General features: G+C 47.0%; 1 protein-coding gene across 3 annotated transcripts in view; it reads left to right on the top strand.

Moving 5' to 3' along the window:
* The window catches only part of CLCN5 (chloride voltage-gated channel 5), a 100,438-nt gene that overhangs the window by 16,800 nt on the left and 68,042 nt on the right, over positions 1-15,596 (top strand). The window contains exon 1 of one of the 3 annotated variants that reach the window (XM_077283336.1): positions 14,515-14,642. The exons of the other annotated variants lie outside the window; for them this stretch is intronic. Within the exon in view, the coding sequence (XP_077139451.1) occupies positions 14,624-14,642 (19 nt within the window). The 5' untranslated portion in view covers positions 14,515-14,623. Of the gene's footprint in view, positions 1-14,514; positions 14,643-15,596 lie in introns of those variants that run through there. 3 annotated transcript variants of the gene reach the window in all.

Below are 15,596 nucleotides of genomic sequence, written 5' to 3' on the forward strand. Positions count from 1 at the left end.
CCTGAATATCAGACAGAGGACTTGCATTTAAAGTACCACTCTAGCAGTGCAATAAAAAAATATACCGTACTTTTTTTTTTCTTAACAAAAACTTGCAATTTTCACACTGAACACTTGGGGTTTATCCTCTAACTTCTTATTGGTTCAAGAAGCGCATGTACCTATGTACAAAGGTCACTCACACTGACCCTGTTTTGAATTGAAGCATCTGAGTTTGTGCAGAGGTCATTGTGAAGGGAGGAGGAGGTGTTGCCTACTGTGACTGATGGACCTTGTGTAATCAGTTGTGTACGCAGGTGTCACCTGTCATTGTGAGGGAGGAGGAGGTGAGCTGAAACATCGCCTACTGTGACTGATGGACCCTGTGTAATCAGCTGTGTGTCATTGTGAGGGGAGGAGCTGATGTGGTGAGGGTAAATGAGCATATTCTCACCTCAGTAATGGCCGCTGAGTGGTCCTACCGTAACTTGTGATTGGTGGAAATTGTGCTATGTATATCTGTTCTTTGACTGTGTATGTGTCTGATGATAATGAGAATGCTGAAAAGTCTTCGGTACAGAAGTATGAGCAAAGTATAAGGCCTAGTGGCAGAAGTATGAGCCTAGTATAAGGCCTAGTGGCAGAAGTATGAACCTAGTATAAGGCCTAGTGGCAGAAGTATGAGCCTAGTATAAGGCCTAGTGGCAGAAGTATGAGCCTAGTATAAGGCCTAGTGGCAGAAGTATGAGCCTAGTATAAGGCCTAGTGGCAGAAGTATGAGCCTAGTATAAGGCCTAGTGGCAGAAGTATGAGCCTAGTATAAGGCCTAGTGGCAGAAGTATGAGCCTAGTATAAGGCCTAGTGGCAGAAGTATGAGCCTAGTATAAGGCCTAGTGGCAGAATGTCACGTTAATGTATAAAACCGCAGATGATTTTTCATTTTCCCTTGTTGTCACACACACTGCATGGCCTCCCTCGCAGCTCACTGCACTAGGGATATCTGTCTCTGGCTCTTGTAACTTGAGCCTCCAGTGTGGAAGGCTCTGACCCCCCTCCTCCTCCAAGCTAGAAATGTTATTTAGCCAGGAGCATGTGCAAACTTCTTTTGTCTAAGCCCATGTGCCTGCTGAAAAAGGGGAGATGTTAAATAAGCCATAATGCTCCACTAGTGTATGATAGAGATATGCAAGAAACATTCAGAATGTGCGTTAATAGAGCTTCACTGCAACACCTGTCGCTAAGCGTTAGCACCAGCAGAACCTGAAAAATGGATTTCTCCTGAACCGTGTGGAATAGCTAGCCGAAGCGTAGACTCCTTAGAAAGCTAAATTCAATATAAGATGAGTGATGTGTGTGCCGTTACTCGGCTAGCTTCTCCAGGGAAAATATGATAATAAGTTAGGCTGGCAAATCTGTAACTCTGAGGAAAGGGGAGGGCGATGGGAACTCAACCCCCTTTAGTGATGTCACAAGCCTGCAAGTATAAGTTACTGAACTCAGCCCGGCCTTCATTCTTGCCTGGGACCTCACTACAGAAAGACTCCCTGATGAATTGGGACATCTGGCTCCGCCCACCAGCATGGTTAGCTGAAATGATGTAAGCAAATGTGAGTTTGATCTTTCTTTAATCCCTGTTTTGTTTCTTTTTTATAATTGCTGTACATACTTTAAATTGTCTCATATATAAAGATTTTACAATATTTTTTGTTAACACTGCCTATGTCTTTTTATGGAGTTCAATATAAAATTTACTAGTTCGTTTTCCTTGCTCTAAAACCCTAAGTCCTCTGAAGTTAATTATGCTACTAATTTGGGTTGGCTCGAACCCCTCTGTGAGAAATCTGAGCTGGTGGCATCGAAGTGTGTTCTGGGCTAGGCAGGTGAGCTGGCAGTGACGGAATGGGGTTTTATAAGCTAGTGTCTGGCTGCGGCCTGAGGATTTATAATTCCCTCCCTGCAGCGTGCCTGCTAGCCAGTCCACAGTGAAGCGGCACGTCCGTCGACTAATTATCCCAGGTATAGTTCCCTGACTGACCTGAAGGTAAGGGGGGCGCCGGAGAGCTGCAAGTTCTGAAGCGGAACTAGAAAGCGGGATATACATAAATCCCTGCAGTTCGTGATATTGTAGCAGCAGTGGGATAACTAAAGTAAGCCCCTGCGGAAAATTGAGAGGTCAATAGCCTTGTTTGTGTTTTCATCACATTGTAGCAGTGGAGGGATAGCTAAGATAAGCCCCCTGCACATGTGATAGCCGTGTGCTGGCCAAAGGTCACCCCCTATCCGTGACACGGAAGTATGAGCCTAGTATAAGGCCTAGTGGCAGAAGTATGAGCCTAGTATAAGGCCTAGTGGCAGAAGTATGAGCCTAGTATAAGGCCTAGTGGCAGAAGTATGAGCCTAGTATAAGGCCTAGTGGCAGAAGTATGAGCCTAGTATAAGGCCTAGTGGCAGAAGTCTGAGCCTAGTATAAGGCCTAGTGGGAAGCTTTCCCGTAGTGATATATAGTGTGGAGACCCCCGGCGTGTGTGTGACCACATACATCCTCACGACAGTTACTGGTGTGTCAGATGTCAGACGCTGGGGAGGGTCTAACCTCGTGGTGTTTGTACCCTGATGTGCCGGACCCCTCATACAGGGACGGGGCCATTGACTGTGCCTTATTCTCGGACAGAAGGCGCCTGAACAGAGAGGAATGTATCTGACATGTTTTCCTGTGGATAATCCAGTTTCTGCAGCATTTCTCGCTCCCTGCTTGTTATCTGGATTCTGCCTCTCATATAATATATGAGCAGGTGTAAAATGTTATGGTTTAACCTTCAGCAGGTTGGCCCATTGAGGCTGTGTGTGTACAGTCACCTATATAGTCCTGTACACATGCTTATCTATTAAAGGGAATGTGTCACCAGGTGTTTGCTACCCTATCTGAGTGCCTCTACACCATGTTTCTCTCAGGTCAGGTGACAGAATCTTGCTGACGGATTCCCTTTAAGGTAAGTAAAGCAAAGGTGAGCAGATGACAGAGGCCGCACTGAGTAGCTTGTGCGCTGTTTCCGCTCCCTGTGACGCCTGTTCATACATTGCAGATCCGTGGTTGCTCATACGGCAGTGGGCTGCAGCAATGCTTACACATTATGGTCTCCTTGTATTAAAAAAACATTTTCAGTGAGGAAATGGAAAAAGCCACTGCATAGGAGCAGTGTACACAGAATTACCGGCAGTGCTGCAGCCTTATTAGATCAGTGGAAACCTTGCAGCATTTTCTTAGGTGTTTTCCACTACTGGGCGACACTTTAATAACTTCACAAACTATACCTGTGCCCCTTCCCTATTGACAGGATCTCGGTGGCCACGTAACATTATTATATCACCGTGCAGCATCGCAGGTCCGGCGCCAGTGCACAGGAGGGCTGCCGGGGTCCACGGGGTGGCGGACCGAGTCCACGGGAGGGCTGCCGGGGTCCACGGGAGGGCGGGCCGAGTCCACGGGAGGGCAGCTCTCTGTGCTCCTGGGAACCTGCTGCCAGTAACGCCATTGTTTGGCTGAGAGCTGTGCGCTCGGCCTGCTCTGGTCAGTCGGGATTTGCATGTATAGTTTGCTTTGTATCCGGTCTATTTTCTTTTGCTGATATATGGAACCAATAATGCCTGACCAGTGTGAAATGTTCTTTGAAGATGGCTCCCAGGAGACAGCGATCCTGTGAGCTCATCGTCTAACCTGTGTACCGTTGGTTACCTATGTAATAAAAATGCCTTTAAACCTTCTGTCTCTCTCATTCTGGTATTTGGCAAATATTAATAACTAGATGGTAGCCCGATTCTAACGCATCGGGTATTTTAGAATATGTATGTAGTTTATTTATGAGGATTTTAGAATAATACATTGAATACACAGGATTCGGCCGGCCGCGACCAATTAGCGAAGCGTGGTTCAATACAGCTACGTAGTAAATAGCACAGCCCACGTAGTATATAGCACAGCCCACAGAGTATATAGCACAGCCACGTAGTATATAACAGCCCACGGAGTATATAGCACAGCCACGTAGTATATTGCACAGCCCACGTAGTATATTGCACAGCCCACGCAGTACATTGCACAGCCCACGCAGTACATTGCACAGCCCACGCAGTACATTGCCCAGCCCTCGCAGTACATTGCCCAGCCCTCGCAGTACATTGCCCAGCCCTCGCAGTACATTGCCCAGCCCTCGCAGTACATTGCCCAGCCCTCGCAGTACATTGCCCAGCCCACGCAGTACATTGCCCAGCCCACGTAGTATAGCCCGATTCTAACGCATCGGGTATTCTAGAATATGTATGTAGTTTATTTCTGAAGATTTTAGAATAATACATTGAATACACAGGATTCGGCCGGCCGAGACCAATTAGCGAAGCGTGGTTCAAATCACGCTCCAATTCTCGGCTGGACTGCGCATGTCGCTGATTGTTCGCAGCCGGCCATGTAGTATATAACAGGCCATGCAGTATATAGCACAGGCCATGCAGTATATAGCACAGCCCACGGAGTATATAGCACAGCCCACGGAGTATATAGCACAGCCCACGGAGTATATAGCACAGCCAAGTAGTATATAGCACAACCCACGGAGTGTATAACAGCCCACATAGCATATAACACAGCTCACGTACTGTATATAACAGCCCACACACGCAGTATATAACACAGCCCACGTAGTGTATAGCACAGCCCACGTAGTGTATAGCACAGCCCACGTAGTGTATAGCACAGCCCACGTAGTGTATAGCACAGCCCACGTAGTGTATAGCACAGGCCACGTAGTGTATTGCACAGGCCACGCAGTACATTGCACAGGCCACGCAGTACATTGCACAGGCCACGCAGTACATTGCCCAGCCCACGCAGTACATTGCCCAGCCCACGTAGTATAGCCCGATTCTAACGCATCGGGTATTCTAGAATATGTATGTAGTTTATTTCTGAAGATTTTAGAATAATACATTGAATACACAGGATTCGGCCGGCCGAGACCAATTAGCGAAGCGTGGTTCAAATCACGCTCCAATTCTCGGCTGGACTGCGCATGTCGCTGATTGTTCGCGGCCGGCCATGTAGTATATAACAGGCCATGCAGTATATAGCACAGCCCACGGAGTATATAGCACAGCCCACGGAGTATATAGCACAGCCAAGTAGTATATAGCACAACCCACGGAGTGTATAACAGCCCACATAGCATATAACACAGCTCACGTACTGTATATAACAGCCCACACACGCAGTATATAACACAGCCCACGTAGTGTATAGCACAGCCCACGTAGTGTATAGCACAGCCCACGTAGTGTATAGCACAGCCCACGTAGTGTATAGCACAGCCCACGTAGTGTATAGCACAGGCCACGTAGTGTATTGCACAGGCCACGCAGTACATTGCACAGGCCACGCAGTGCATTGCACAGGCCACGCAGTGCATTGCACAGGCCACGCAGTGCATTGCACAGGCCACGCAGTGCATTGCACAGGCCACGCAGTGCATTGCACAGGCCACGCAGTGCATTGCACAGGCCACGCAGTGCATTGCACAGGCCACGCAGTGCATTGCACAGGCCACGCAGTGCATTGCACAGGCCACGCAGTGCATTGCACAGGCCACGCAGTGCATTGCACAGGCCACGCAGTGCATTGCACAGGCCACGCAGTGCATTGCACAGGCCACGCAGTGCATTGCACAGGCCACGCAGTGCATTGCACAGGCCACGCAGTGCATTGCACAGGCCACGCAGTGCATTGCACAGGCCACGCAGTGCATTGCACAGGCCACGCAGTGCATTGCACAGGCCACGCAGTGCATTGCACAGGCCACGCAGTGCATTGCACAGGCCACGCAGTGCATTGCACAGGCCACGCAGTGCATTGCACAGGCCACGCAGTGCATTGCACAGCCCACGCAGTGCATTGCACAGCCCACGCAGTATACACTGTGTACCAAATTATTATGCAAATTGGATTTAAGTGTGATAAAGATTTAATTGTTTTGTTTTTCAAATAAACTCGTGGATGGTATTGTGTCTCGGGGCTCAATGGATCACTGAAATCAATCTTAAACACATGGGATAATTTAGTTTTCCAGGTGATTCTAATTAACCCCTTCACCCCCAAGGGTGGTTTGCACGTTAATGACCGGGCCAATTTTTACAATTCTGACCACTGTCCCTTTATGAGGTTATAACTCTGGAACGCTTCAACAGATCTTGGCGATTCTGACACTGTTTTCTCGTGACATATTGTACTTCATGATAGTGGTAAAATTTCTTCGATATAACTTGCGTTTATTTGTGAAAAAAATGAATATTTGGCGAAAATTTTGAAAATTTCGCAATTTTCCAACTTTGAATTTTTATGCCCTTAAATCACAGACATATGTCACGCAAAATACTTAATAAGTAACATTTCCCACATGTCTACTTTACATCAGCACAATTTTGGAACCAAAATTTTTTTTGTGACGGAGTTATAAGGGTTAAAAGTTGACCAGCAATTTCTCATTTTTACAACACCATTTTTTTTTAGGGACCACATCTCATTTGAAGTCATTTTGAGGGGTCTATATGATAGAAAATACCCAAGTGTGACACCATTCTAAAAACTGCACCCCTCAAGGTACTCAAAACCACTTTCAAGAAGTTCATTAACCCTTCAGGGGTTTAACAGGAATTTTTGGAATGTTTAAATAAAAATAAACATTTAACTTTTTTTCACACAAAATTTATTTCAGCTCCAATTTGTTTTATTTTACCAAGAGTAACAGGAGAAAATAGACCCCAAAATTTGTTGTACAATTTGTCCTGAGTACGCTGATACCCCATATGTGGGTGTAAACCATTGTTTGGGCGCAGGGCAGAGCTCGGAAGGAAAGGAGCGCCATTTGACTTTTCAATGCAAAATTGACTGGAATTGAGATGGGATGCCATGTTGCATTTGGAGAGCCCCTGATGTGCCTAAACATTGAAACCCCCCACAAGTGACACCATTTTGGAAAGTAGACCCCTTAAGGAACTTATCTAGATGTGTGTTGAGCACTTTGACCCAACAAGTGCTTCACAGAAGTTTATAATGCAGAGCCGTAAAAATAAAAAATCATATTTTTTCAAAAAAAGATCTTTTCACCCCCATTTTTTTTATTTCCCCAAGGGTAAGAGAAGAAATTAGACCACAAAAGTTGTTGTGCAATTTGTCCTGAGTACGACGATACCCCATATGTGGGGGTAAACCACTGTTTGGGCGCATAGCAGAGCTCGGAAGGGAAGGAGCGCTATTTTACTTTTCAATGCAAAATTGACTGGAATTAAGATGGGATGCCATGTTGCGTTTGGAGAGCCCCTGATGTGCCTAAACATTAAAAACCCCCACAAGTGACACCATTTTGGAAAGTAGACCCCCTAAGGAACTTATCTAGATGTGTTTTGAGAGCTTTGAACCCCCAAGTGTTTCACTACAGTTTGTAACGCAGAGCCGTGAAAATAAAAATTCTTTTTTTTTCCCACAAAAATGATTTTTTAGCCCCCAGTTTTGTATTTTCACAAGGGTATCAGGATAAATTGGACCCCAAAAGTCGTTGTCCAATTTGTCCTGAGTACGCTGATACCCCATATGTGGGGGGGAACCACTGTTTGGGCGCATGACAGAGCTCGGAAGGGAAGGAGCGCCATTTGGAATGCAGACTTAAATGGATTGGTCTGCAGGCGTCACGTTGCATTTGCAGAGCCCCTGATGTACCCAAACAGTACAAACCCCCCACAAGTGACCCCATATCGGAAACTAGACCCCCCAAGGAACTTATCTAGATGTGTTGTGAGAACTTTGAACCCCCAAGTGTTTCACTACAGTTTACAACGCAGAGCCGTGAAAATAAAAAATCTTTTTTTTCCCACAAAACTTATTTTTTGGCCCCCAGTTTTGTATTTTCCCAAAGGTAGCAGGAGAAATTTGACCCCAAAAGATGATGTCCAATTTGTCCTGAGTACGCTGATACCCCATATGTTGGGGTAAACCCCTGTTTGGGCACACGGGAGAGCTCTGAAGGGAAGGAGCACTGTTTTCCTTTTTCAACGCAGAATTGGCTGGAATTCAGATCGGATGCCATGTCCCGTTTGGAGAGCCCCTGATGTGCCTCAACAGTGGAAACCCCCCAATTATAACTGAAACCCTAATCCAAACACACCCCTTACCCTAATCCCAACAGTAACCCTAACCACTCCTCTAACCCATACACACCCAACCCTATTCCCAACCGTAAATGTAATCCAAACCCTAACCCTATCTTTAGCCCCAACCCTATCTTTAGCCCCAACCCTAACTGTAGCCCCAACCCTAGCCCCAACCCTAGCCCCAACCCTAGCCCCAACCCTAGCCCCAACCCTAGCCCCAACCCTAGCCCCAACCCTAGCCCCAACCCTAGCCCCAACCCTAGCCCTAACCCTAGCAATAACCCTAGCCCTATCACTAGCCCTATCACTAGCCCTATCACTAGCCCTATCACTAGCCGTAACACTAGCCCTAACCCTAGCCCTAACCCTAGCCCCAACCCTAGCCCTAACCCTAGCCCCAACCCTAGCCCTAACCCTTGCCCTAACCCGAACCCTAGCCCTAACTCTAGTCCTAACTCTAACCCTAACCCTAATGGGAAAATGGAAATAAATACATTTTTAAATTTTTTTATTTTTCCCTAACTAAGGGGGTGATGAAGGGGGGTTTGATTTACTTTTACAGCGGGTTTTTTAGCGGATTTTTATGATTGGCAGCCGTCACACACTGAAAGATGCTTTTCATTGCAAAAAATGTTTTTTGCGTTACCACATTTTGAGAGCTGTAATTTTTCCATATTTGAGTCCACAGAGTCATGTGAGATCTTGTTTTTTGCGGGACGAGTTGACGTTTTTATTGGTAACATTTTCGGACACGTGACATTTTTTGATCGCTTTTTATTCCGATTTTTGTGAGGCAGAGTGATCAAAAACCAGCTATTCATGAATTTCTTTTGGGGGAGGCGTTTATACCGTTCCGCGTTTGGTAAAATTGATAAAGCAGTTTCAGTACGATTACAGCGATATCTCTTTTATATCATTTATTATATGTGTACTTTTATTGTTTTTTTTATTTTATTTAGCTAAAGAAATGTATTTATGGGAATAATATTTTTTTTTTTTTCTTTATTTAGGATATTTTTTTTTTTTTTTTTTTACACATGTGGGGATTTTTTTTTTTTACTTTTTTACTTTGTCCCGGGGGGGACATTACAGATCATTGATCTGACAGTGTGCACAGCACTCTGTCAGATCGACGATCTGCTGTGCAGGGCTGCAGGCTTACCAAGTGTCTGCTCTGAGCAGACACTCGGTAAGCCACCTCCCTCCCTGCAGGACCCGGATGCCGCGGCCATCTTGGATCCGGGACCTGCGGCGAGGAGGGAGGTAGGAGACCCTCGGAGCAACGCGATCACATCGCGTTGCTCCTGGGGTCTCAGGGAAGCCCGCAGGGAGCCCCCTCCCTGCGCGATGCTTCCCTATACCGCCGGTACACCGCGATCATGTTTGATCGCGGTGTGCCGGGGGTTAATGTGCTGGGGGCGGTCCGTGACCGCTCCTGGCACATAGTGCCGGATGTCAGCTGCGATATGCAGCTGACACCCGGCCGCGATCGGCCGCGCTCCCCCCGTGAGCGCGGCCGATCGCGTATGACGTACTATCCCGTCGGTGGTCATACGGGCCCACCCCACCTCGACAGGATAGTACGTCTGATGTCAGAAAGGGGTTAAAGGAAAACTACTTAAAAATGATGTTCCACATTATTAAGCAGGTCACAGTTTTCAAGTAACATGGGAAAGAAAAGGGATCTCTCCGCTGCTGAAAAGCATCAAATAGTGCAATGCCTTGGTGAAGGGATGAAAACATTAGAAATTTCCCGAAAACTTAAGCGTGATCATCGAACTGTTAAGAGATTTGTCGCTGTATCTGAGCACAGATGTGTTTGTTCTGATAAAGGCATAATGAGGAAGATTTCTGCCAGGCAAGTTCATCGGATTAAGAGAGCAGCTGCTAAAAAGCCATTACAAAGCAGCAAACAGATATTTGAAGCTGCTGGTGCCTCTGGAGTCCCCCGAACCTCAAGGTGTAGCATCCTTCAAAGGCTTGCTGTGGTGCATAAACCTACTATTCGGCCACCCTTAAACAGTGTTCACAAGCAGAAATGGTTGCATTGGGCCCACACATACATGAAGACTAATTTCCAAACATTCTTGTTTACTGATAAGTGATGAGCAACCCTGGAAGGTCCAAATGGATGGAGTAGTGGATGGTTGGTGTATGGCCACCATGTCCCAACAAGGCTGCACCAACAGCAAGGAGGTGGAGGAGTCATGTTTTGGGCCGGAATCATGGAGAAACAGCTGGTAGGGCCCTTTAACCCCTTACTGACCTCGGACAGGATAGTACGTCCGAGGTCAGCTCCCCTGCTTTAATGCAGGGCTCCGCGGTGAGCCCACATCAAAGCCGGGACATGTCAGCTGTTTTGAACAGCTGACATGTGCCCGCAATAGCGGCGGGTGAAATTGCGATTCACCCGCCGCTATTAACTAGTTAAATGCCGCTGTCAAACGCAGACAGCGGCATTTAACTACCGCATCCGGCCGGGCGGCCAGATATGAGCGCATCGCCGACCCCCGTCACATGATCGGAGGTTGGCGATGCTTCTCCATTGTAACCATAGAGGTCATTGAGACCTCTATGGTTACTGATCCCCGGCAGCTGTGAGCGCCACCCTGTGGTCGGCGCTCACAGCACACCTGATTTTCTACTACATAGCAGCGAACAGCAGATCGCTGCTGTGTAGCAGAGGCGATCGTGCTGTGCCTGCTTCTAGCCTCCCATGGAGGCTATTGAAGCATGGCAAAAGTAAAAAAAATAAAAATAAAAATAAAGTGAAAAAAATAAAAAAAAATAAACGTTTAAATCACCCCCCTTTCGCCCCAATCAAAATAAATCAATAAAAAAAATCAAACCTACACATATTTGGTATCGCCACGTTCAGAATCGCCCATCTATCAATAAAAAAAAGCATTAACCTGATCGCTAAACGGCGTAACGAGAAAAAAAATCGAAACGCCAGAATTACGTTTTTTTGGTCGCCGCAACATTGCATTAAAATGCAATAACGGGCGATCAAAAGAACGTATCTGCACCGAATTGGAATCATTAAAAACGCCAGCTCGGCACGCAAAAAATAAGCCCTCACCTGACCCCAGATCATGAAAAATGGAGACGCTACGAGTATCGGAAAATGGCGCAAATTTTTTTTTTTCTTTTAGCAAAGTTTGGAATTTTTTTTCATTACTTAGGTAAAAAATAACCTAGACATGTTAGGTGTCTATGAACTCGTACTGACCTGGAGAATCATAATGGCAGGTCAGTTTTAGCATTTAGTGAACCTAGCAAAAAAAGCCAAATAAAAAACCAGTGTGGGACTGCACTTTTTTTTGCAATTTCACTGCACTTAGAATTTTTTTCCCATTTTCTAGTACACGACATGCTAAAACCAATGATGTCGTTCAAAAGTACAACTCGTCCCGCAAAAAATAAGCCCTCACATGGCCAAATTGACGGAAAAATAAAAAAGTTATGGCTCTGGGAAGGAGGGGAGCGAAAAACGAACACGGAAAAATGGAAAATCCCAAGGTCATGAAGGGGTTAAAGTTCCTGAAGGTGTGAAAATGACCTCTACAAAGTATATAGAGTTTCTGACTGACAACTTTCCTCCATGGTATAAAAAGCAGAAATGTGCCTTCAGGAGCAAAATCATCTTCATGCATGACAATGCACCATCTCATGCTGCAAAGAAAACCTCTGAATCATTGGCTGCTATGGGCATAAAAGGAGATAAACTCATGGTGTGGTCACCATCTTCCCCTGACCTCAACCCTATAGAGAACCTTTGGAGTATCATCAAGCAAAAGATCTATGAGGGTGGGAGGCAGTTCACATCAAACAGCAGCTCTGGGAGGCTATTCTGACTTCATGCAAAGAAATATAAGCAGAAACTCTCCAAAAACTCACAAGTTCAATGGATGCAAGAATTGTGAAGGTGACCTCAATGAAGGGGCTCCTATGTTAACATGTAATTTGGCCTGTTAGGATGTTTTGGAGTTAATTAGCTGTTTTGTTCAGTGAATGTGACCTCCTAATGCTGCAAATTCCACAAATGAGCATTTTCAGCTCTTTAAAACAGATCAAATGTCTAGAAATTCTACTGTGCCTAATAATTTGGAACAGTGCATTTTGAGGTTTTATTCATTTTGGAGATTATACTGTTATCATTGGGAGGTTTCTTCAATAAAATTCGATGTATAATCTAACGGGTGATGACTTTTATTAGACTGACCTGTCATTTGCACCAACCATTTAGGAAAATCATAGAGAAATGTCATTTGCATAATAATTTGGAACATAGTGTATTGCAGAGCCCACGTAGTATATTGCACAGCCCACGTATTATATTGCACAGCCCATGCAGTATATAGCAATGTGGGCATCATATCCCTGTAAAAAAAAAAAAAAAAAAAAAAAAAAAAAATTAAAATAAAAAATACTTATATACTCACCTTCCGTTGGCCCTGGATCCAGTCGAAGCGGTTACCGACGCTCCTCGCGCGCTCCGGTCCCAATAGTGCGTAGGGGTCTCGCGAGATGATGATGTAGCGGTCTCGCGAGACCGCTACGTCATCATCTCGCGAGACCGCAATTCATGGAGCGGTCACTGGAGCGTCGTGAGGAGTGGGAAAGGCCTGTTCCTGATCCGGGGGCTGACGGACGGTGAGTATATAACGATTTTTTAGTTTTTTTATTATTTTTAACATTAGATCTTTTAACTATTGATGCCGCATAGGCAGCATCAATAGTAAAATGTTGGTCACACAGGGTTAATAGCAGCGGTAACTGAATGCATTATAACGCGGTCCGTTACCGCTGCCATTAACCCTGTGTGAGCGCTGAGTGGAGGGGATTATGGAGCGGGCACTGACTGCCGGGAGGAAGGAGCGGCCATTTTGCCGCCGGACTGTGCCCGTCGCTGATTGGTCACGGCAAAACAGCCACGACCAATCAGCGACTTGGATTTCCATGACAGACAGAGGCCGTGACCAATGAATATCTGTGGCAGAAAGACAGACGGACGGAAGTGACCCTTAGAAAATTATATAGTAGATTGTGGCATCGCTGCATTGATGAATGGCGGCCTCAGTGTCCTCCTGTCACATGGCTGTTTCCATAAAACACGAGGCCATGAATCGTCTGGTGGTTGCATTGTAGGGTTTCGCTCTGGGAATGACGCCCTTATCAGATATAAACGGGGAGCCCTGAAGAGACCCCAATGCCGGTAACTGTTGCGCTTGGTGGCCGGTGCAGTCACTCCCTGTCCGCTCCTCCTAGTTTTGCGGAGCTGCTTCACAATGGCATAAAAACACCAAACGCTGCATAATTTGGGGGCAAAAATGTATAGCATCTTACTCCATTTTCTGGCTTGATAAATCACCCGCATAATCTTTCTTCTCTCTTTAACCAAGTTGGCGTTAATGTTCACGAGTCAGCTCTATTTTGTATGCGGGCAAAGGTGAAAGTTCAGGCCAGTGTAAGGAGGCAAGTCCAAATAACATCCAGAAAGGCTCAATATTTTATAGGAATCTGCTCAAATGGAGTAACTTGGATATAATAACATAACCCAAGGAAAGACAGTCTGAGCCAGGATCTGAGGATCATCCATAGTCATCAACTCCGCCATCATGTGACGCAGGCGCCATGGAGGTATTAGACCTCCAAGCTCAAGGCCTAAATATTGGCAAACAATCGGGAACATTTGTTCCTCTTTGTGCCCGATATCTGCAGGTAAAGCAAATGTGAAAGTTATGTTGGAGTACAAAATAAGTAGCAGAAATAAGAAATTCCTGTAGATCCAAATCGCTGAGAACCAGGTGTAGCTCCAGGTCCACTCACAAATGTAGTAAGGTCGATAGTATGGGGGTGTGTGGGGTATAGCCTGGAACAGTGAGGAATGATGAACCGAGGTGCAGGAAAAACTCGCTTATGATTTATTGGGAGAAGGCTAGACTTGGGTGCTGGGTTTTGCTTTGTCTTCCTAAAGCCATTCGTAGTAATCTCAATAGGCACCCAGGATTCCAGTATCCAAGTGCCGGCTGAGGCAGTCCGCGGTGCCCTTGTGTAACTGCCGCCGAGCCCCAGCGTGGACATTGGATCCAGTTCCTGTGGATCTTTGTACAACGTTAGACACCACTACTGCGATTTGGCCACTTTTGAAGGTGTCCTCTGTGCCTCTCCTGGAACCTGCATCAAACTGTGCAGAGATTTTTGGAGTGAAGTATTTTAACTCTTTAATTAATGCTGACTTGTAGGTAGATTATTACCTAGAACCACCAGGTAGAATTGCTGAGATAGGAAGCGAATATTCAAGCTGCAGTGCTGAGCGGAGAGCATCTCAAGGTGTACGGCACTGATAGCAGAGACCGGCAGAAAATGAATAATTAGTCAAACAAAGCGAGAAGGAGGAGAGGGCGAGAAGTAACCTTTAGTCAGACGGGAAGTGGCAGCCGTCCGGACCATGGATACACACAGCCCAGGTGAGACTTGTAAAGTATCTACTGATCAGGGCATAGAAAAGACCAAATGTCTGTGTAAGAGAGAGCGTGCATGCTCAGTTACCCAGGGGTGTACGAGGCGAGGGCTCAGTTACCGGGTGCACGAGGTGAGGGCTCAGTTACCCGGGGGTGTACGAGGCGAGGGCTCAGTTACCCGGATGTGTACGAGGCGAGGGCTCAGTTACCCGGGGGTGTACGAGACAAGGGCTCAGTTACCTGGGGTGTATTAGGCGAGGGCTCCGTTACCCGGGGGTGTACGAGGCGAGGGCTCAGTTACCTGGGGGTGCACGAGGCGAGGGCTCGGTTACCGGGTGCACGAGGCGAGGGCTCGGTTACCGGGTGCACGAGGCGAGGGCTCGGTTACCGGGTGCACGAGGCGAGGGCTCGGTTACCGGCTGCACGAGGCGAGGGCTCGGTTACCGGCTGCACGAGGCGAGGGCTCGGTTACCGGCTGCACGAGGCGAGGGCTCGGTTACCGGCTGCACGAGGCGAGGGCTCGGTTACCGGCTGCACGAGGCGAGGGCTCGGTTACCGGCTGCACGAGGCGAGGGCTCGGTTACCGGCTGCACGAGGCGAGGGCTCGGTTACCGGGTGCACGAGGCGAGGGCTCGGTTACCGGGTGCACGAGGCGAGGGCTCGGTTACCGGGTGCACGAGGCGAGGGCTCAGGTACCAGGTGCACGAGGCGAGGGCTCAGTTACCCGGGGGGTGTACGAGGCGAGGGCTCAGGTACCAGGTGTACGAGGCGAGAGCTCAGGTACCAGGTGTACGAGGCGATGGCTCAGGTACCAGTTGCACGAGGCGAGGGCTCAGTCTGGTTCTTATTTACACCTAAAATAAGTGAAGTCCATCAGTGTTAAACTCCTTAACATTGCAGTTGTATCAGCAAGAAGGAAGGTTGTGTAATGAAGGAAGTCACTTGGTGATGGACGAGTTA

This window comes from Ranitomeya variabilis, chromosome 2, assembly GCF_051348905.1.
Source record: "Ranitomeya variabilis isolate aRanVar5 chromosome 2, aRanVar5.hap1, whole genome shotgun sequence".
Lineage (NCBI taxonomy): Eukaryota > Metazoa > Chordata > Amphibia > Anura > Dendrobatidae > Ranitomeya > Ranitomeya variabilis.